Genomic DNA, 22820 nt, shown 5'->3' with positions numbered 1-22820 from the left:
TAGGAGGGCTGCTTCAAAAGCAGATCATCTGCAGCACAATTTTTTCACTACAAAACAAAAGGGAAATGTAAAAAAGGAAAAATAAAGAAGGAAGATTATTTCTATCCTTATATAATAACAATGATTGAGCCATATTCACAGCAATGCAAGTAATTATAGAGTAAGTTGCCTCCATCCATTTCCCTGAGGAAAGGTCCGTCTTACTTGTGGAGCTGCCTTGTTCCAGTTTCTTAAACTTTGGTATGTGTCTAATGTATACCCAAACGTTGTTTTTAAAGGTTTTCAGAAGTATTTAGAATAGAACAAAAATAGCTATCCTTAGGTAAATGATAAGCACTCTGTTTCACATGAAGTAGACCAGATGTCATGAAGTGCAAAATTAACATTATCTGATTCTGATTTCAGCGGAATGTATTTAGCATGGAAGATGATTGTCGGAGTTATTTTCTTTCTCGCAACTCAAATATAACTAAAACAATCCCCTTTTAATGTATGTAGCATTTTTATGTTGTTAGCATTACAGTCTACCTTCTCTCATCACTTGAGTGTATTATTAAGCTTTCAGAAATTGTTCTTAATTCTTGTCTTTGTTATCAACTGTTTCCTTTTAGTAATTGTGGGGTCCATTCATGTATTCCTTTTTTTTTTTTATGGTATCAATATAATTTGATATTCACATTTAGGCAAGATGTAAGCTGGGTCAAAGAGGTATGAACAGCATAAGAGTCCAAGTATTTAGCATAAAAATTTATGAATCATGTGGGTGGCTGGCTGCTTGTGCTTTGGAAACAGTTCCACTAAATAAAATTTTTCTGAGCTAATCTGATTTAATCAGGCTATGCACCCAAGAGTGATGATGGTTTACAAATGTGCACCTGGATCTGGAATAGTCTATATTCTAAAGTGTTCCTGAGAATATATTTGCGTCCTGTGACCAAACTGTAATTGCATATGTTTCACATGGTTTGCTGTAGTTAAATTTCAGCTTTTCTTCATCATTCTGGACTACTCCCCAGTGAGTGCTCCAGAGATCCTTAAGAGAAAAAAGAATTGGGATTTCCTAAACTGTCAAATACTGTGGTTTTATTAAGCAAAACATCTCAAGCTGATAGAAGGAGATCAAAATACAATATTACCACATTAGCCCGTGGGAACTGAAGCACAACCATCAGGGATCAGGGCCAGAGCCATATCCAGTGTTAACTTGGGACAGGCGTGGTATTGGATTAGAACCCTCTATTTTTATTACTCAGTTCAATTACTATTATGGCAGTTCTCCCAAGGCAATACTTTTATCCAATTTTTCTCTTTTTTCAGATTATACTGAGTGATAATAAGAAATTGGTCCCTGTCACAATAATCAAACAAAGTAAGTTTGTGCATTTTTAAAAATGTGTTCTTATACTCTGCAAGAGTAACTTGAGACTCAAATGAGTGTCAAGGCAACGGGATGTCCTACAGCTGGCCCTATAATAACATAAGCACATAGTGTCAGTTTCTCCAAAATTAACATGCCTGGGGAAAGAGATGCACAATTAGGAGATGATGTAGAGGAAACAGAGTTTGCAGTCTCTTAAACTGAATGTAAATACAGAAAGGATTAGGATGGTCTCCTCATCTGCACATATTGAGGAAAGGTTTTTAGAGTGCTGAGGTTTGTTTCAGGTGTGGTTTTGTTTCTTATTTCAGTTTTTTTTTTCCTAATATCCCTGTGTTGTCTCCACAGTTATTCAAAATCGGACACAGTCAAAAGCACCAGATAGTTCTTCTCTCCCAGGAGCAATATTAGGTGACTAGAAGATATTTTTATTATTTCTCTTAACCCCTGGTTAAAACTTAGAATTGTGCAAAGTGCTTTTAATTTTCTTGATCTTAATTGTTTTTCCTTGCATATCAAAGGGTATTTTGCAGCTGGTGCAGACAATATTTGTTACATTTTATGGTGGTACAGATGGTTCAAGAATGTTGTTGCTTAAGTGAAGTAGAATAATTTCATTGTCATTGTATTTAAAAGAAAACACTGTCACTGTTTAAGCCAAGGAGTTGTTTCATACTTCAAATGAAGTTCTGTGGCAAAGATCTTGTTGAGATGAGGGATTGTTCTTACTGGGCTTTTAAGGTAGCACAGTAACATCACATCTACAGTCACAAACCTGATATTTTAAACTACAGAAATCTTGCAATTAGAATGTGATGTTACATCTTGGGCCATTACTGTTTCCCTCCAAGCCTTTCAGTTTCATGCTTTATGTTCTTGTTTCATGCTTTATGTTCTTGTTTCACCTATAAGAATATGCAATATTGGCTTAGAACATTAAACCAGGGGAAAGTCTGTTATACAGAGTGGTGAACTACTGCTCTGCATGAAATTTTCATGAAAGGCTCACTGCACCATGTACCTTGTGACCAATTTATTCCTGGATTTATTGTTTATTCTTTTATGTATTTTCTATGACTGCGTAACTTTGGCTGAAGTTTTCTTTGTGTGAGTTTCAGTGTATTGATGTGACTCAAGCACACACATAAACCCAGTCTGGTGTTGAGCCCACTTGGCCCACCAGACAGAATCTGTCCCAGTATCTGTGATGCTGCAGTATTCCAGAGTTGTGTGCTCTAGTGTTGAATAGTTCCCAATTCTAATAAATCATGATATTGGTGGTGATAGAAGGAGTGGTATAAAGGGGAAATAGCACCAAATGGGAGAGATAATTACAGGATAGAACAAATTCATTTTCCAAATATTCAGACTGAACTCCCAGTGGTTCAGTAGTAGTTACTCATATGTCTCAGAGAGCAGACTGTGTGCTTTTATGACTTCTGGAACTAATGGCATACATCTTTCTCTGTAGTGCACCTTATTGTTCCAGGTCTCAATGAAAGTCAGCAGAAACTTCCTCCTCTCCTGACAATAGATGACATACCTCAAGCATCCAGGAAAAAACTGGGTAAGCAGGAATGCTAAAAAAATGAGAAATGCTGAAAGCCATTTTACACTGTGAAAATAATGATTCTTAAGTCATTAAATCCTTGCTGTAAATTTTATTTTTAAAGTATCTTTTAATGAACAAAACAAAACAAAAAGTGCATGTGTTTAACATACCTTGGAGTGATTGTGCAGTGGAAGTTCATTGGGTCCTAAAGGTACTCAGCTGTCCACATTTATCCATGTTGGCTTACTTAGTCAAACTAAAGTGGGACAGAAATAAATCTGTGGTAAAAGAGAGGAGATATATCTTTGTAATTACTTTCTATGTCTGTTCTTTTAGCTAAGAATGAAACTGGAGTATGGCCTGCTGAATCCAAAACACCAGAAGTTCAAGAAATCTCCCCGCAGTCCCTTCCAGGTAATGAAAATTCTGTTTTTAGAAACTCTGTGGAATATCTTTGCCAAATACATAAACTAAAATGAAACCCATCTTTGTGCTCTACAGTTAAAATAGTAGCTGGAAAACAGGAGGATAGTGGCTGAATTAGGAAGGAGGGGTAATGTGGATCAAAATCTGAATCTAATTTTGGATGAAAGTTTCAGGTGATATAATTATTAGGTTTCTAAAACTACTTGGAATTAGAATCATACTTTGTAGCATGATGGATGCCTTGACATTTGAAAAATGGCAAAGTGAGGTTTTTTGTGTAACACAAACTACTTAATGAATTTCTATGACAAGTACTGTCATATATATATATTTGAACATTTTCAGTCCGAGGGCGGGGAAGGAAAGGATTGGAAAGAGCTGAATTGTTCAGAGTCAAATGATGAAGATCAACTTACCACCCAATTTATTGACCCACATTTCAGAATTGTTTAAGGCATATACTTATCTTCATTTTCTATAGTCTGGCTCTAATCCTATAACTGAGTTGGAAGTCTTGGTTCTGCTGTCACAAGAGACAATAGCTGGCTTCTGCCAACTTCTTTGCTGAAAGGAAGAAGGGATGCTTGAACAGTGGCAAGAATTTAAAACTAAAAAGGAATTTGAGGAAAAAATGACCAAAGGTTTGCTTTGATTTGGTTTAGACATATTATGTGATCTTGCTGGCATTACTCTCTTCTCTCTGTCAAGTCTTTCCTGGCTGGATGAAGTAATGTAGCATGTGGTTTCTTTGACATCACAGGACTGAGACAGATACTGTCCTTAAATATGGTTGTGTTTATTTTATTCCTTAAGTACATCAAAAATGCTATGCTTAACTTCATCATAGCACCTTAGTATTAAAAAAAAAAAAGCAGAATAAAAAACCCTTCAAAAATACATAGAGAATTAAAAAGGTGTAAATAAATGCAGCAATATCATGTAATCATTGACAACAACATTTTAGACTATCTGGTCCATCTTTTTTTCTTCTGTGAAAATGTTAGAACTTTATTTTCTACTCAATAGATAAATATATTTTCCAAATTCTACTTTAAACCACTCCTTCCTGTCTGCAAAACCTTCATAGGGATGGCTCTTTTCATTCATCCTAAATATTAAGAGGGGAAAAAACTCTGCCTCTTCACAAGAATTTATTATCAAAGGACACGTCGAAAATGTGTGGATCCTTTTCAGAAAGCTATAAGGAGTCTTTTTAGGTTGTTTGATTGTTTTGTTTTCTCTTACAGTTCAAGGTCTCTTGTGGAATTAATTTTTTTACTATTTTACTAGATTATTTCCCTTGTTTAAGTAACTGCTGTTTAAGAAGTGGCAATCTGGAAGTGTGTTTTCTAGATCTTTGACATTCTTTGTGAAAGTGAGAACTGAATACATTTGTATGGTTGGTTCTCTGTCAGAATCCATGTGCTCAAATATCAGCCCTCAAGCTTGCATTCATCTAATCAAAATGTGTCATTCGTTGTTGATGAAATGTATTGGTCAGTGGGCTAAAGAGTGTGAAATGTGGCAGCTGGGGAAGAGAGCATTGGTTCATTCCATTTCCTTTCCTTTGTGTTCTGTAATTATATTTGTATACCAACATGTAGAATTTCTAACCATAAACATTGCCATAGAATTGTGATTGCACAGAATTGTGTATTTATGAAGTTGGAGAAGTTTCATTACTCTGGTGGTAATTGGCAAGTACTCTCTTTCCTTGTAAAAATTTAGTAACAGTTTGTTGCAACTAAACACATTCTTATTGCTCTCACACCAATAGTTACTGAAATATTTAGAATTGTTTTCATCTTCCATTTCAAGCTTCCTTTGTGGTTTTGCTTCCATGCCTTTTTTCCTGTGGTCACCATTCCTTTCAGATATTATTTGTTGATCTCAGCACCAGTGCCTCATGTTAAAGTAAGAGTATGTCACACTCCATTGTTACAGTATTTCAGTTAAAGAGAAAGAAAAAAAAAGTCAGGAAACAGGGAAGTTAAAATAAATCCTTTAAAAGAAAAATGTTCTTCACGTGTAATTCTGTTTTGCCGTGGAACATGGAAAAATAACTTGTCTGGCTAAAATGCTGAAGTATTCTTATATGAGGAACTTAGGCGAGAGATCTGAGCACCAACCCTTTGCAAGGGTTACATTTAAACAGTTTAGTATATAGACATAATTAATTGAGTTTATCAATAGGATCTACTTCATTATATTGCATTCAGACATTGCTATTTGAAAAATCATACTGGATTCTTTGAGTAAGGCATAAGAATTATTTGCTGTGGAAGGTTTAAGGACCGGTGCCAGACTGGCCAGAGCACGGTGATTTAGCAGGAGCTCTGTGCTGTAGCAGCTGTTGTGTCATCAGCCATGCTAGAAGAGAAGGGAGCTCCAAGTTTTTCAGCAGGCAGTCTATCTGAAAGGCTCTGTAGGCTGGGCTGCTCTTGTATTCCACTGGCTCTTCATCAAAGGGTGTGTTCTGTGATGTGACACAGTTTAGTAATTTTTTTCATGTATTTGTCTACCAGGCATCCCATCATTTTCTTAATTTCAATCCTCCCCTCCCTTGGCATGCATTTCCAAGAACTTACTTGTTAGTAAGCTCTTTCATTCTTTGTTTTTGCCAGGCTTGTTACAATATTTTCCACTCAAAACTAATTTATTCTTAACACAATAGCTCAAATCTCTAATGTTTTCCTCAATCTTTGAATTGTTGTCTAATATACCTCAAACTAGTGCTACAACTTTTTTTTTTCTCAGCTAAATGTGTCTGTCTATTAACTTCACAGGGAAATTGGAGCTCACCAACCCTTAGAAATATGAGCACATTAGTCTGGGACATGAAAGAACCAGTTTCTCTTAAAAAAAAAAAAAGAAAAGCAAAAGAAGAAAGCTAGTTATTTATGTGAGGGTGTTATACTACAAATTTAGTGAATTAGGTTTGTGAAATATGGAATAGGCTTGAAATGAAAAGTGCTACCTGTGAATCCATCAACCAGGGTTAATGTTCTGTTGAAATAACTCCCTTGTTGCCATGTCTCCCAAGTTCTGTTCCTCCTGTCCTCATTCTGTCCCCTGAAGAGTTCCCTTTGTGCTCACAGTATGTATCAGGAGTGAGATTAATGTTTTCATCATTATGTCTTTCATCATCATGAAGATGAAAAGAGAGTCAAGAGAAATCAGAGGAAACAGTTTAAGAAACGTTGCCTGGGTGCATTCTTGCTGTATTCCATGCTGTGATGATAAAGTAACTTGGCTGTGTTAATGCTTTACTTTGCAGACAGCCTTGAACCACTACAATAAGCCTAGCTTGCCTGCTGCCCTGGAATAGTCAGAGGCATTTCTCTTTTCTGTAATTTAGCTTTCAGAGCCTAACTTTCTTCTTCCTGTATCTTCTTTTTAACAAAAATGTCCGTCTTATTTTCATATCATCCCTGCAATGTTTTGTGCAAAACTGAGAGCTTGTTTTCTTTGTTTTAGTTCTAGGCATGTTTTATCTTGTTCAGCTTGTTCAGCAAAGACACATTTCATTTGAGTGTAAACCCTCTGACTTCTAAAAAAGAAAAAATTCAAAACATCATGAGTTCTGTATTTGCTTATATTTGGGGGTTTTTTCATTATTGCACCTCACCAACAAGAAATGTTAGATTTTGAACTGCTCCTGAGGTACAGGCAGTTAGTTGTTGCTTCAGTATTTCTTATGAGTTGAATTCTCTCCCACAAGTTTCATAGAGAGAAATTGCTCTGCTTTCTCTGGACAATGAACTACTCCTTGTACTGATGGCAGTGACAGCACCGTGAGTGCCTTAAAAGGCAAATTGAGCCATTACAAAGCAACATCTGTAAAGGCTCCAGACTGTGTGACACATCCTTCAAACTAGAAAATAGTGTAATTGTTGTACCTGTAATAGCATCTGCATCCCACTATTTAGAATGTGGGAAACAGCACTTTTTTTTTGTTTCACTAAATGAAATAAGAAGCTTATAAACCTCCACGATCAGCTCTTGCTTCAAGTGTGTTAAGTAGATTGTGGAAAAAGCTTGGCAAGCATGCAGGAAAACCCAAAATCTTCTAATGTGTCTCAAAAAGAAAGTGATCTTTTATTAAATTATTACTAAAACTTAGAGCTATATTAATGCCAACCATCAGTATTAAAGATCTCTTCCAAGTAGCTATGTGCTCTAAATACTGTGTAATTTACTCTGTGGAGGGCGTTAATGTGCTTGTGGCATTCAAGGCTGAGACCTTCCCATTCTGTGTTCCATACCTATGTCATTTTACAGTCTTAGATGACCAATTCTGAGTACTGCATGACTGATTAGACACCTCTGGGATCTCCAGCAAGATGCAGAGGAAAGAAGTGGCCTTGACTGACTTACTATTGGCATTAATTGTTATGTGAAACAGCTTGCAGAGTATATTATTATGCAGTAGTATATTAAAATATGGCCAGCAATTCAGTTTAGGTATATTAATTGCTATTTATTAAACTGCCTGTGTATTACTCTAAAAATGTACAGTTAGAAGAATGAATGGAAATCAAAACATATTCTATAACAAATACTGTAATTACTAGAAATTTGAAAGATTTATTACAGGTGAGTATTTATTACGTTCCTGAAAATTTTTATATTAGAAGGACTAAAAACCATTCAGAATAATAGAGAAAGTATTTGTAAATATTTTGTGTAAATTACATTGTGATGTAATAGATCTTGTTTATAATCTATTATAATGAATTTAAGAGGCTGTAACAGAAGTACAGTGTGAGTTTCTGACCTTAACTTTGCTCTTCATGACTTTTATTTTCTTTTGGTAATATAAAACTGCAGCAAAATAAATCCAAAGCATCATATAGAGATTTCACATCTGAAAACAAAAATAAACATTAATCATGATAGAGTTGAGCTGCTGTAGAAATCATTCTAATCATGTGACATGGAATGGTGATAAGAAAAGCATCAGGCTTTGGGTAGTAGATCAAGAGAAGTTCAGGGGGACTTTAAATTACATTAAGCTTCTTTCTTCTAGCTCAGGCTGAGAAAACACATGGACCTGAAGCTTTTAGATCAACGCCTAAACCCAAATTGGTGCAAACTCAAAACATACTGGGTAACTAATTTTTCTGCTTTTTACATTCTTTCTGCATTAAACACTTCTTTACCTTCAGCAGAATTTTTCTACTACTTGTTGCATCCTCTTTGTGTTGGCTCCAAAGGAAGTCCTGATTAAAATATTCTGGTTTCTTTTGTGGTTCCAGTGACTAATACTGGAATGAATTATAAAGGAGGATGCATCTGGCTCTGGCTGAACTGTGGCTTTCACAGATTTCACTGTGTGATTTGATTTGCTTTTTGAAAATAATGCTTTCTGTCTAAGTGATCTGCATATTTGACATAACATAAAATTTTCATCTGTAAAATTGACCTTAGTGATAGAATTTAAATAATTACCTCCTTGATTTTCTTCTGATTACAGATTCATTTGGGTAACACCAACAGCAATGAGTAAGAACAATTTTATATAGAACGTGATGGGATATAACTGTATTTGCCTCAAAAGAAAGAGAAGCTCAACTGATTTTTAAAATTTTTTATCTCAATGTTGTATGGTTAGTTTTGTGATTTGGTGTAACGCTTATTTAGTTCTGTTATTCAGAATTCTAAATTCTCTAATGTTGATTTTATTGCTTGTATTTTCTTCCCTTAGCAATGCAAAATTATGAGGACAAACCTAAACTTGAGGTTATATTTAAATATATTTTTTTAAAAACTTGACTTAGATTTTTCTAAAGCACAGCTAGCCTGCATTCAGGAGGATGTATGATAAAGGGAAGGATCAGGAATGTTTGCAGGACTGAAATGCAGATCTTCCCATGAAGAGGACTACTAATGCTTCTCAATAAATGCATTTTGCACAATCCTATGGAGTCACATTAATGTCTTACTTGCACTTTTTGCTTTTTACATTTAAATTTGACAGCAGATTTCCAGAATTTACTGAAGTGAAACCAGCAGTCAATCTAATTTTATTTTAATTTATATTTGCCTTTTTTTAACCATACTCAACTTTCCTTGATGGATCATTGATTAATTTTAAACTAGGTGCTCGTATTTACAGATGTTCATTGTCAAATTCCCATGATTGATAGATCTTTGTTTAACAATTAGGGGAAAAAGAGTTTCCTTCATATTCCACATACCTTTTTAAGTGACAATTTATGTGGGTTTTTCTCTAGGTTGGAACTACTTTTTCTTTTTTTATTAATTATCATTTTTTTCAGCAGTGAGTGGTCCAGATGCCAAATATAAATCCATGTCGTGCCTTGTATTATTCTTAGTCAAGAGACATTTTGGTTATTTTTCTTACCATAGCTTCCAAAGAAATACAGCTACTTCCTTCTGGATCCAGAATCCTTGATGCTCCAAAAAGTCCATTGACAGAACTTGGTAATTACTTTCTTTGTAATTATGAGAAAACTTTACTGAAAAATTATCTTCACAAAGCTTGCTCCAATAAGAGAAGTAATGTAATTAAAACAGTAACACACAAACGTCTTATATTGTGCCCTTTTTGTGGTGCAATGTTCACTCTGTCGTTGCATAATTGGACTGTAAGCTCGGTGCTTTGGTGCTTGTGTTGGTGATGAGTGGGGATATTTCAGGAATTTGTGAACATCCGGAATCCTGTGCTTGGAAGAACATGATGATTGTGTGGATGCTTTCTTCCTCCTCTCTTCTTTCTTACTTTCTTCTGCTGGGAGACATCTCAGATGTGAGCTGTCCTCATAGGGGACCATTTGTGTATGGTAGATATTATTCCTGTGTCCTTGTTGTTACCCTAAACTAATTTTTGTCCAGTTCCAAGTGTGCAGTTTTTACAACTGATGTTGTTGAGCTGTTTGTGGCAGGGGGTGTCCAGTGCCAGCCTTAGTCCCACCTCTCACTATCTCGTGCCTCTGCTCCTCTACATTGTACCGTGTCTCCCTTGCTCAAGACCTCTGATTTCATAACAGGCCTGTATTTTCTCTGTGTTTGTATTAAAATAGCTAATTCTACCAAAACTACTGCTTGTTGCTGCTTTCAGTATTAGCAGCTATTACACTAGTTACTTGGAGGGTCTTTGAATCAGATTAATTTCTTTGTCTTTAAGTGTTAGTGAAGAAGTTATTATAGAATAGTGCTGGCTTATTAGGATGGCATATTTTTTTGTTTAGTCTAGTCTGCAAAATTTTAAAATAATTTCCAGGAACACCTCTTAGTTCTTAAAATGCATATTTGAAGTAGATTCTCAAGACCGTGAAAATAATCTTCATAATCTGTTCTTAATTTGATAGATTTTTTGACAGCTCTTTTCCAGATACGTTTGAGGTGGTGGGGAGAGACATTTGGTTAAATCCAATTAGAAGCAGCACTGGAAAAAGAGAAACACAATGATTCAAGAACCTATATGCTATAAATGTAGCTGAGAAACTGAAAATTATTAGGGATGCGAAGTATTTTTTCATTCTATAAAAAAAAGAAATAATAATCTAATCCTATGTTTGTCTCAGTAGTAAAGGTGGAATAATAGCAACATTTGAGGAAAAAATAAGTGTTTCATTCAAGTATTTATTATGGTTTTGTTCTCATGTCCTCCATTCCCTTTGAATAGTTTCACTTGGTAAAAGAGGGATTTCATTATGTAAGGCTAGGCCCAGCCATTGGGTCAAAGGGAGTATCTGTGCTCTTCATGAAATCACTGTTGAAGCCAGAGATATTCTGTGAGAGTCAGGGCATAGTTATACAGAGGAGATTTCTCTTCACTGTGCCTCTGCATGCTTTGATCATCTGCTGTCATAAAACCAGCAAAGTAAGCAAAATTTAATTTATGAAGTTCAACTGCATGTGACATTCAGCTTGCCACACTGTATTCTGCCCTAGTTCCCCTGAAGAATTTTTTCTTTATTTTTCTATCTGGATTGTGCTAGAGGGAGATCTCTCCTTTGTTTTGTGAACTTCCTGTGTGGTCAGTATATTTTTGGGATTCAAATATTTCTGAAAAGATAGCTTTGTGAACATGCCTTCAATGTTCTGATGCCTTTGGGAGATCTCTTATAGTTCTTGCTGGGTGTAAATGGATCAATGGAAGCTTTTTGCCAAAAGCTGTGAATCGTATGTCTTTTATTGGCAGTGTTTTCTTCTCTAGAAATATAGAATGGAATGGTTCCATGTGCAAGGGACCTATAGTGATCATCTGGTCCAGCTGCTGAGTCCAACTATATCAGGATAGTAACCTGGTATCCAAATTGTTAATGTGATAAGGTAGATTGAAAGTAAATGGGAAAGCAGATCTAATGTGTAAAAAAAGGCTGTTCACTTTTTGGCATGTACATTCATATTTCCTGTACTGGAAATGAACACTACATCTAATTATTTGAATGGGGGTTTTAGCAGAAAGAAAAATACAGACCAGTTCACACAGTTAAGTAGAATCAGTAGCAGCACAGTAGTGCAAAACCTGCACATGATGGTAGCTTGTTCATCATGGCTTTAGGGTAAGAGTGCCCAATTCCATCTTAACTCCATTTTCATTAAAGCACACTTCAGGTTACACTGCCAAGTGAAGAAACCAGAAGGTCTTTGTAATAATCCTCATCACAGGGAACAGATAGTAGATGTTGTTACTAACTTCAACAATTATTTCACTGATTTCATTGTACTACTCTTCTCTTATCTTTTGCCATTACAACGTCTTTAAAAATAGTTATACATATTGCAGTAGTGACTAGAGACCTGCAAGTGGTGTGAATATCAAATGTTGTGTTGTAGCTGCCTTGCTGGGAATAAAATCCATTTTTAGTAATAAGGATTCAGCTTGACTAGATAGGGTATGCTAAATATGAATGGGGTAGAAATTAATGGAGCAAAGAGACATTAAAAAAAACCCACATTGTTAGTTACATTTGAAATTAGATTTTGTATCACTTGCCAGAAGAGTCTGTCTTGGAATGATAAAATTTTGTTTCATGTTTGCTCTTAGCTACTCAGAGTCCAGCCTTGAAATCCATATCTCTACCTTCTGCAGAAAAAAGAGAGATGGAAATGGGTAATTAGCACATTAGTTCCGTGATTTCTTTCCATTATCTTGGCGTCATATAGATCTGCAAATTTTAATCTTGGCTACCAACATTCGCACAGAGCTGCTTATTCACCACTCTTGTGTCTGTGTAACCGCCTGAAGAATGTATCTGTTGTCAGCTTAAAAACTGCCCAAAGACAATGTTGTCATATCATCATCTTATTTCTTTCGGTATAGCTGCAGCTCTTACCCAGAAAATTTAATAAAAGAGAATTCCTTGCTGGTAAGAGTTCTTTCAAGCATGTGGCCCTTGCATTCCAAGGCCAGAAACTTGTTTTTCCAACCATCCCCTCCCCTTGTCGCAGCCTTTGTCTCACATCTCACTTGAGGCCATCTGCCATCTTGCTCAGCTTAGTGTTAGCATCGTCTGGAAATGCACAGCCTTCGCTCAGCTGTTTGATGCTAATCCATCAAGTCACAGCTCTCTCAGCATTTTAAGCTTAGATTCTTTTTCAGCTTTTGAGGAAAAACGAACTGTTTCTTCGGGATCCAAACTGTCCAGTACCATGGAAGTGCAACCAACCCGACCCGGTAATGGTTCTCATGAGGTTAATCCTCCTGACAGTTAGGAATTTTTGGAGGAGACAGTGCCTCTCATGAGATAGTTTGTTCAGTTTAACACGAAGAATAACTGTGGTCTGAAACTGCTGCATCAATTATTAGATCTCTTTGTGACATTCTATGTGAAATACTAAGCTAGTAGTTTAGGGGGTTTTCCATGTTTGGCAGCAGCATGTAATTCTTAGTTTTAAAAGTAAATTGGACTTACTGTAAATATCAAATTTAAGTAGGACTGTCCACACCTGAGTTTCATAAATAGAATATCCTGATTTGCTGAAGGATTCTGAGTTGTAAGAGATTAATGAAAACAGAAGAAATTCCAACATATTTTGAAACTATCACTCTTCTTTTAGCCTTTATAAACAGATATAATTCTGCCCAGATTTCTAAACTGGTGCTCTAAAAACATATGACTAAAGATTCAGATGCTTTCTAGTTGGCCCTTACAAAATTTCTATTATGTGTTTCTATTATTTTATAGATGTTATTTGCCTGGGGCAACTGACAGTTTTCCAAAATAAGAAAAAAAATAATAAAATGAGAGCCAGTTGGAAAGAATTAGTTTCATTAGAATGCCAGTAGTATAATGCCTGATGCATATGTTTTTGGAAGAAATTAACATTCAAGGAAAGCCATTACTGAGGGGGAGGTTGATTACAACAGTTAGCTTTCATATGTCTGACCAAAGGCAGTTTCTATGTTTCATTTGGTCCAGCTCCTGTTTTGTGATCCTTTTCCCTTCTCCAGTTTTAGCACCAGGATATTGTCCTTCCTGATCCTAAATAAAAATTCCATGCCATCACAGTTTGCTACTTTTTATTAAGGATATGTTCTCCTATTTTGAATAGCCTTGTATTTTCACTTTTAAACTCTGTATTTCACCTTTTTATGTGAATCTGATAAAAATTTGGTCATAAAATGCATTATGCATTAATGGGTGTTTTTGGAAATCATTTTCAAGTCACACTTAATCAGTTATTGTACATTTCAGACTCTACCTTTCTGTGGAACATAATATGTTAAGTATCACCCAGAAGTTTTGTCAGCTTATGAAGGAGTATGATGTTGTTGCAGAAGGTTTCTTACTACTTCAGAACAATACAGCATTATTTTTGCTTTTATTTTCCAGCTTCACATGACTTTCTTCATGTTATTTCTACTCCCCAGACTTTTACATCTTCAGAAATACCAGGCACTGGTAAATTACAATAGTATTCTTTCAGAAGCTTTTCATACCCTTTTGGTTGGTGCTGCTTCCATGTTGATGATTTCAGACAGCCATTGCGTACCGATTGCCTTAGATGTTGCCCTACATCTTAATTTTTCCACTCCTGTATCACCATCCTCATTCCTGTGATCAGGCAGGGCACAGTTTAAAGCAAGTCTGCAGGTAGCTTGCAGAATAATGCAGTATTGATGAAAGAGGTGTGTCAGGAAAAGATTTAAATTTTGCAAGGCTTAAGGCTGTTCCAGTCAAGTAAAATACCATGCTTTTAGTGATAAGATTTTAAAATTTCTTTTATCCTGTCAATTTTTCACATACAGTTTGCTGTGATTTTTTTTTCCTATGTATTGTCTTAAAATAAATAAATCAACACAATTAAGGCCAGACCTTTCCAACTAAGCTATACTTTGAGTTATAGCTTTGGGAATAGATTATTTTTCCTGTAGCCTTAGGTAGGTGAGGATGCCCAAGTTAACATCTTTATCTAAGTAATTAGTGATGGTATTTGAAATGGAAAAGGAGGTTAATTTTTTTAATAAATAGGCAAAAAATAATAAATGCTTTGCAGAGTAGTGGACAGTAAAGTTTCTCTCCACCAGATGTTCCTTCTTAATATACTTACATGAAATTATTTCTCAGGTTTCCTTGTTTTAGTTTTTTTTTAAGAACAGCAGCTAGAGATACTACTGATTTGGAAATATTGATGCCTGTAATTACTATAGACCTTCAGCTGTTAGAATGGCATGGGGTAAAATTCAAAAGTTGACTTCAGTATAGTTTCAAAATTTTGTTTTCTTTTTTTTTAATCCTTGCCACTATTTTTGGAAGTTTTGCATTGCTTTAGTTGTCACCATCGCAGTAATTCATACACTTACTGCTGTTGTTAACTAGATTCTCATCTGTACTCATTATTCATGTTTGTAGATGAAGGATCAGAGGCAAAGAGGAGAGTTCCTTTTAGTTGGTCGTGTTTGGTTTTCTCATTGTTAAGATTTCCAGCTAAGACCTGCCTTTCTTAGTTTTGGTGGTTTTTTTCCTGAGCTGAGAGAACTTAGTTTTGAGAAGGAATAAAAAGCTTACACTTATTTCTGTGTAATGTTTGCATTAAAAGGCTAGCCCTCTAACTACTTTCTGGATCCAAAGTTGTTTTCTTACTATCTACCATATGCTAAGATTATTAAGTAATAAGAATTCTCATTAGTATGAATAAAATGGTTTCCACATTGACTTCCACACCAGCCTAACAGTCCATGAGACAGAGTAATGCCCAGCTGACTTTAAGCAATTTTCCCTCTGCTTCTATTTTAACAAAGCAACACCTGTTTGCCAAATTATTCCTGAGTTATTCAGGTAGCTCTGAGGCAATTAAGCCTTTTAACACAAGATTATCTTTCCAGATTTAGGTGAAAGGAAGCCTCTTTCTTCAAGAGTCACAACATTTGGTATGCCAGAAGTGCCACCAATCTCAGCTGGTAATGATATCTGTCTTCTCTGTAGTTCTCCTCACATCTAGGCAACATCTCAAAAGACACAGCAATGCTTTGCTAAATGAAGGGTTTATTCTGACTTGCTCTGTATAAAGCTGGAGGGGCAGAAACTTGTTGCATCTGCTGCAACGTTTGAGACATTTGGAATGAAATATTGCAATGATACAATTTTTTTTTAATGTTGGTAAACAATTACCTTGTCCAGATTCTCTTGTGAAGGATTGTTTGTATAGATGGATATATATATGTGTGTGTGTGTGTTTGTGTGTGTGTGTGTGGAGGCCCATCATTGTTAGGAATTATTAAATAAATGTTAACAACATGTCCAATTTGCTCTTTTTGCACATTGGAAAAGCTCCTCCACAGGCAGAAAAAAGATTTATCTACAATTCTTAAGCAGGTGCAAACACTTTGGTTAGTGAGTCATTGAGTGTTGCTAGGAAAGGATCAAGTCAAAGAGAACTGAACAGAAGGATTCCATTTCCAAAGACTGGGAATATCAAAATATCCCAGAGGAATCACTCAGCACTATTTCCTTATTGCCACCAGCTGCATCCAAGGGCATGTTTGTAAACTGTCACAAGTCTTGCCTGCCTTAAACTTGAAACCAAGCCCAAAGCAATGGGCAAATATGCACAGTAGTAGTGAGTACACATACTCCAGATTAGACACTGGTTTATGAATTAGGTTGTGCATTCTCCCTGTGCAAAATTAGGATAACAGGGTATGAGGAGATCACGTGAGTAAAGGGAATTGTTCTTCAGTGCACAAAGAGATGTTGAGTTGTACAAGTGTAAGTTCTAAGATGTGCTGGAATTCTGTGGAAAATATTCCTTTTTTCACTTGCTTGCAAGCATTTATATACAGAGAGATAAATTCTCTACACTGTGGTTTTTTGGTGCCAGCGACAATAAATTCTGACCCACAGAATGAAGGATTTCATTGATTGTAGGGAAAAGTGAAATCAGATCTTGAATACTAAATACATAGGAGTGATTTTTAGTTGCCTTGTTACCTCTGCAAGAACTGTTAGAAACTTCCAAGGATGTGTAAGGAGAGGTTTGGTGAATTGGATATTTTGGCATTTTTCTGCTGATGTAGAGCCATTTAGCAACTGAGGCTCAGGGAGTGTTGTGTTAGCTGCAACCACGGCAAGACACTTGATTGCGGGTTTGAGTCACAGGGTGCTGCCAGGAAAGGGCACGTGTGGCCCTAAATACAGACATCTAGGGTGTTGTACTGCTGGTGCTGCTTGTACTGCTGTGGCAAGGCTGAGTGCATATCTCAAGATCATTTCTGTGTCTGACCATAGCGACCGAGAGACCAGACCTGGAATGGACCTCCTCTGCTTCACGGGAAACCACAAGGATGGGTAAATAGCCAGCAGTTGCCTCCTTCACTGCTTACTTTGGCCATGCTCTTCTCTGCAGTGATGAGCCTGTTCAGATGTGCTGGTGTCCCAAAGAGTGGGTCAGTGATGTGGCTGGAGCCTTATGGCTCCTTACTAAAAATCATTCTACCTGTAAATGTTCTGGGGAGCCATTTCTAGGTTTGCTCTCATGCCTTGGCTGCCAACGCCAGTTGAAAGGCAGCTTCGTGCCACCGCCGTGGGCAGTGAAGCTGTGACATGGTCGCCTGGCCCAAGCAGGGCCACATCCCCATCTTTATAGCTCGGTCTTGATGTGACCTGTGTGACAGCAGCCTGTGTGAGGACCTGAAGGCAGTTTCTGTGTTTGATCTTAGCTGCTCGAAGACCGAGGCCGAAGCCCACCACTCCTTCCTCCCTGGCAACTCAACAAACTATGATGGGTAACTAGCAACAGCCCTTCTTTTCCCATTGTCTGCACGGGTTCCTTCATGCCATCTCTTTCACTTCCCATCACACCTCCACCCCAAACCACCCGGCATCCTTGGTCATCTTCCATGGAGAGGATGAAGACTTGTTGGTGCAGCTTGGCTTGCCAAAGCACTCGCCACACGGGTTCTGCAATTCTCTTGTTTGATCCTACGCTTTTTCCATGGCCCATGAGCATTTTCTGCAGGAAGCATGTGACATTCTGCAGAGAGACCACATTGCTGCACCTGGCCATCAGCTCCATCCCCCTGCTTCTTTTTGTTCAGGTGATGGGTCTTGCTTTCTCTGATGCATTCAAACACGACAGCGTTCCTAAGAGGCAAACCCAGCTGGGCTGGCACGAGGCACAGCACAGCAGCTCAGCCACCCTCCAGGCATTCCTTGGACAAGGCTACACCTCTTGGTTTCTTCACCAATGACGTTCAAGGCAGCTGGTTTTCTTCTGCCCATGCCTTTCTGTTGCTATCACCTGGAACTGTGAATGCTCTGCCCTACTGCTCTGTCATGTTTTGAGGCTGTGTCATGTTTTTTTTTAAATTGATACCTCATTTCAGCTTTTGGTGCATATTGGCATGTTTCTTCATGGTTTAACACACTGGCAGCCTCTGGTACTAACAATTTTTCTTGCAGATCTGACAGCTATGCAAGGCAGCCATGTCCCAAGAGATATTGTTGTGCTTTTAGCCAACCTGTTACTTCTCTTGGGCCTACATTGGGATAAACCTTCATTATAGATAGAAATGGGGCCATACGTGCAAACCCTATTTTGTTCAGACATTGCCCATGGCACTTATTAACAGTGGTGGAGATGCTTGTGGCAACAGCTTCTTTCACACTGGCAGGTGTGCAAGACCAGTCCTGTGTCCTTGCCCTTGTTCTATTTTGTGGCCCATGGGGTAAAGTATTACATGAGCAGGCTGGTGTGCCTAAAATCTGAAGTTGAGTATGAGTTAAAAATGTAATGAACAGTAAAAAGTGACTTGGCACTTTTGTCTGAAGCAGTCTTGCTTTCATATCAACTGAGATATTTCACACACTTCAGGATCTTATCCAGGGAATTTACATTCCCTACTTTGCATTACTTGAAGTAATTTTCTGAGCTTTCTTGTTTTTACAGTGGAGAAATCAGATACTTGTAATTATAACAAGGCATATAAATTTGGCTGGGCTAAGGATATTCATTTCTGTTTCCTTGCCTGCTGATGTTGTCTGAATCACTTTTTATGTTCTCTTATTTTTGCCAAATTTTTAAATTGGATTTTTTCCAGTATCTTCATCTCATAAATTCACTTTCTCCTTGCTCCTCTTGGCCAGTGTTCTTGTACTTTTTCAATCTTGCATTCCTTCTAACCACACAGGAATTTTTTTTCCATATTCCTTCTGTCATTCTGTTAAATTTTTTGCATTATATTTTTGTGGGTTTACACATCTTTGCATTTTAACATCTTTCTTTTTTAAAATTCTTCTAATTTTGCAAAATACATCTTTTTTCTCTTCTTTATTGTTTTAACTCTAAACCATTGAATCCATGGTTGCAGGTGAGGCCATGGTGTGATGGTTCACGTATTTTTTAAATAATAAGCCACCATTTTTTTCCAGCCTCACATGACTTTCTTCATGTTACTTCTACTCCCCAAACTTCTACATCTGGAAAAATGTCAGAGCAAGAGACTGGTAAATGGCATTTATTTTATACCCTATCCTTGATTTTTCTTGATATTCAAGTGGTACAATTTTGATGTCTCTTACACATCCTCTGTTTTTAATGTTATCTCCAGTGGTCTTTCGTTGTTCATTATGGTTTCACATGATTTGTAGTAATCACCAGGGTATAATTAGTAGTTCTAGCCACAAGTAAGTGATCCTGATACCACCTGGCACTTTCAGGCTAGTATTGTATTACTGAAGGGTTCTGATGTGGTTAGTGGGGCAGAATTTAGCACTTAAAAGGAAACTCTCAGACTTTGATGAATTTTGGGATATCAGCATAACAGTTATTCTTTGTAGTGGGAATGTTTTTCTTTACCTAGTAGACACATTTAAAGAGATTCATTGGTTGGTCTTTGGTTTCCTGTTTACAATTTTTTGAAGTAGTCTCTGATGTTTAAAAGGCTGCTGCAGTACATAATTTTGGTCCTAAAAGTTATTTCTACAGTTACTTCTGCTAATAATTTATTATTTCACTCCATTTATTCATGAAGAATATAGATTTTTAGGCACAATTTATGCATTTGCATTTGAGCGTGAGATTTTCCCAGCATATAGTCATAAAAAATAGTAGAAGGTTGCTGTGAGATTCTCACCCTTGGTTCTGTTCATGCTAGCATGACTTAACGAGTGACATTTTATTACATCAATGTATCAAACATCACTCTCTTTCTTGGGACCAATCAAATGGAGTTGGGTAAATGAGCATTGACGTAGTTCATCATCTGAAGATTAGCTAATTACAACATGCATACACTATTTGTGTTTCCTCTGCTCTTATTTGGCTACAGTTCAGTCAGTGTAGCTTCCCTTCACAGATAAATTTAGAAAAGCTTTTATCTATTGCAGAATTCACACTGAACACAAACATGATACAGCTGTACTAATACTTCAGTGGGTGGTGCTGACAGTTATCTTGCCTCTGCATGAATGCAAGATCTTTGTTTTCTTTTGAAGCTGAGAATTCTATCCATCCAAGGTCATTTCTGTCTTCAGTAGACAGAAAACTTTTTGCAGTTTATCAGGCATGACTTTGCTGTTGTTTGCAGTATTTTTCTCACCAAGTTACCATATCCTTCTCTCTTGAGTTAAAGAACTGGGCTACTTAGATTACTTATTACTTACACTTTATTAAATCATGAGTGTTCTTAACATTAAGAGTACCCACTCTTCATTTATAATACCACTCATAGAAATGTTTCTTTCATGCTCTAGGCTGTATCATTTCTCTAATGGAAATGGTGGTCTTAGGGACTGATAGAATCTGGGTTTGTTGGGTTTTTTTGTTTTGTTTTGCTTTTTGTTGTTATTGTTCTTGTTCTAGTTTTTGGTTTTTTGTTTTTTAGGTTTTTTTTTTAATTTGTGTTTTTTTTAATATATTTTCAGAAACACCTAAAAGTATTTTTAGGCCATTGTCTGGCAAAGGATGGTCTGTCTCAAAAATCCTGGTTCTATCAAGTGGCTTTGTGGCAGAGAAAATCTGATTCTTGGCCAAAATATGAATTTGTAGGAAAATGTTTTGATACCACCTGTATGAAAATTGTGCGCATGCTGTATCAAAACAATATTGGGCATTTGCAACTCCTTATTTAAAATATTTGTCTGGCGCATCCAAACTAAAGTGTAGGGAAAAAGGGGTTTGCTGACAGCTGTTGCTATTGGATAGAATTTTAAAATCAGATGTAGACAGTTGGCCTAGTAGCTAATGCCTAAAATTAGATGTTATGTGTCCCAAAAAAAAAATTACCCCATGAGACAAAAATGTAGTAGGCTACTGCAAATATCAATTAGAAGTGTGTACACAAGAATCACAAAATAAATGTGTGCCACTTGGACCTGCTAAGGGCTGAAGATCACCTTATCTAAAGGCTGATTTCACTTAGTGTTTCAAGATTATTTTCATATTTGATCTTAGCTACCTGGGGATCAGGCCTGAAAATCACTTCTCATTCCTCCATGGAAACCAGAGGGAGCGTGATGGGTAAATAACTTACAATTTCATCAGCTTTTCCATTGCTTGCCATCCCTTCCAGCAGCTGTGGAGAGTGCCAAGCTTCATTCAGACACGTTGCTTCAAAGACTACTTGATGCTGAGCTTTCTCCCCACACTCCACCCCCACCCCGCTCAACTCAGCCATTTCTGTGCAATCTAAGCTGGAAAATAATTCCCCACGGTGACTGAATAGCGATCCACAAATAGACCTCTGCTAGCTTATGTTGCCTCTAGGTTTCTTCTGGCAGCTGCAGTTTTCTTTCAAAGAATAAGTACTTTAAAAAAGAGGCCAGTGAGAAGAAGATTGCCTCACATGAGCTCCTGGAATTGACTCTCCTTCGTTTCACACCAGCTTCAGTGTTCATGTAACACCTCATTTCTCAGTTGATCTTTATAGCTGCTGTCACCTTGCTTGATCTCACAGCAATGTTGTCTTGAACTGCCCAACAGCTAATGGCCAAATACTGTGGATCTGAAGCCAGTTCTAATTTTAACTCCAGATTTTCTTTCAGCTTTTGATGAAAATCAGCGCATTTCTTCAAGACCTGAAACATCAGTCATCCAAGAAATACCATCAGCTATACCTGGTAATAGTGGAAAAATGTGATTTTAAATAGAAATTGCCCCAGAGATTTTAATAAAAAAATTATATGTTGTTTAATATATATTTTATTTTATAACACTTTAATATTGGTATATTGTTATGTAAGTTTAATATGACTCAAAATAGCTTCAGAACTGTTGTAATTAGGTTGTTCTCTCAAATACCAGACTAATTTAGGAAATTTTGCATGAAATAGTAAGTATTCTCTTCTAATTTTGGCCTATAATCCTGGTATATTTACAAGTCTGTATTGCTGTGTTTGGTGTTAATAGGCATGTCTTATTACAATAGAGTTCTCTTTCTAAGTTGCAATACTGCCGAGGGGTAGAGTGAAAGTTAATATAAGTTTTGTATAAATCCCTGAATGAAACCATTCTAAGTTGGAACTGTTGAGTAGGTCCCATAGAAATAGTAGGAACAATAGCAATGAACATAGAGAGTTCAAAATTGTGGAGAATAGACTCTAAAATACTTTAATTTGAATATATTTAGAGCAGTGACTAAGTTAAATATTTGGCTGCAAGAAAGGGAGACTGCATAGGCATGAGACTAATAGAAACAAAAATGTGCAATGTCAAGTGTATTGCTATATTGCTTGAGTACAATTTTACAAATAAAAGGCACAACCCTGTAATTAAAGAAAACATTTGCAACAAATTGCTCTTGACCAGACACTTCCATGGTAGATCTGATGCTTCCAAACACCCTTGAAACCTGTTATACCAGATCCCAGTGAAATTGAACTGGTGGATTAATAGTATTTTATTGACATTTAAATTAATTACACCTAATAGTATGTAATAATCTGTTTGGTTTTCCTGTTCTTTCTTATCAGCATTTATCCTTTAGGCTTCTTCTACTTCCTCCATTCATAAAATAAGCTAATTTACCAATACCTTACAGAATGGGACACT

At 36.7% G+C, this 22820-nt stretch overlaps 1 protein-coding gene across 28 annotated transcripts in view; it reads left to right on the top strand.

Moving 5' to 3' along the window:
* LOC119698358 (ABI family member 3 binding protein) overlaps positions 1-22820 on the top strand; it is a 136719-nt gene that overhangs the window by 46645 nt on the left and 67254 nt on the right. For 24 of the 28 annotated variants that reach the window (XM_038132456.1, XM_038131259.1, XM_038130980.1 and 21 more), the window contains exons 7-21: positions 1318-1369; positions 1727-1789; positions 2850-2945; positions 3267-3344; positions 8386-8466; positions 9729-9803; positions 12376-12441; positions 12931-13005; positions 14165-14233; positions 15658-15732; positions 17060-17119; positions 17491-17556; positions 19202-19276; positions 21225-21290; positions 21815-21889. In XM_038132456.1, the coding sequence (XP_037988384.1) occupies positions 1318-1369; positions 1727-1789; positions 2850-2945; positions 3267-3344; positions 8386-8466; positions 9729-9803; positions 12376-12441; positions 12931-13005; positions 14165-14233; positions 15658-15732; positions 17060-17119; positions 17491-17556; positions 19202-19276; positions 21225-21290; positions 21815-21889 (1072 nt within the window). The remainder of the gene's footprint in view (positions 1-1317; positions 1370-1726; positions 1790-2849; positions 2946-3266; positions 3345-8385; positions 8467-9728; positions 9804-12375; positions 12442-12930; positions 13006-14164; positions 14234-15657; positions 15733-17059; positions 17120-17490; positions 17557-19201; positions 19277-21224; positions 21291-21814; positions 21890-22820) is intronic. The other 4 variants (XM_038131342.1, XM_038130795.1, XM_038132042.1 and 1 more) reach the window with 4 other exon arrangements.

The sequence above is a fragment of the Motacilla alba genome, chromosome 1 (genome assembly GCF_015832195.1).
Source record: "Motacilla alba alba isolate MOTALB_02 chromosome 1, Motacilla_alba_V1.0_pri, whole genome shotgun sequence".
NCBI lineage: Eukaryota > Metazoa > Chordata > Aves > Passeriformes > Motacillidae > Motacilla > Motacilla alba.
Note: the sequence above shows the minus strand (reverse complement) of the source record. Positions and strands in the feature narration are given on the sequence as shown.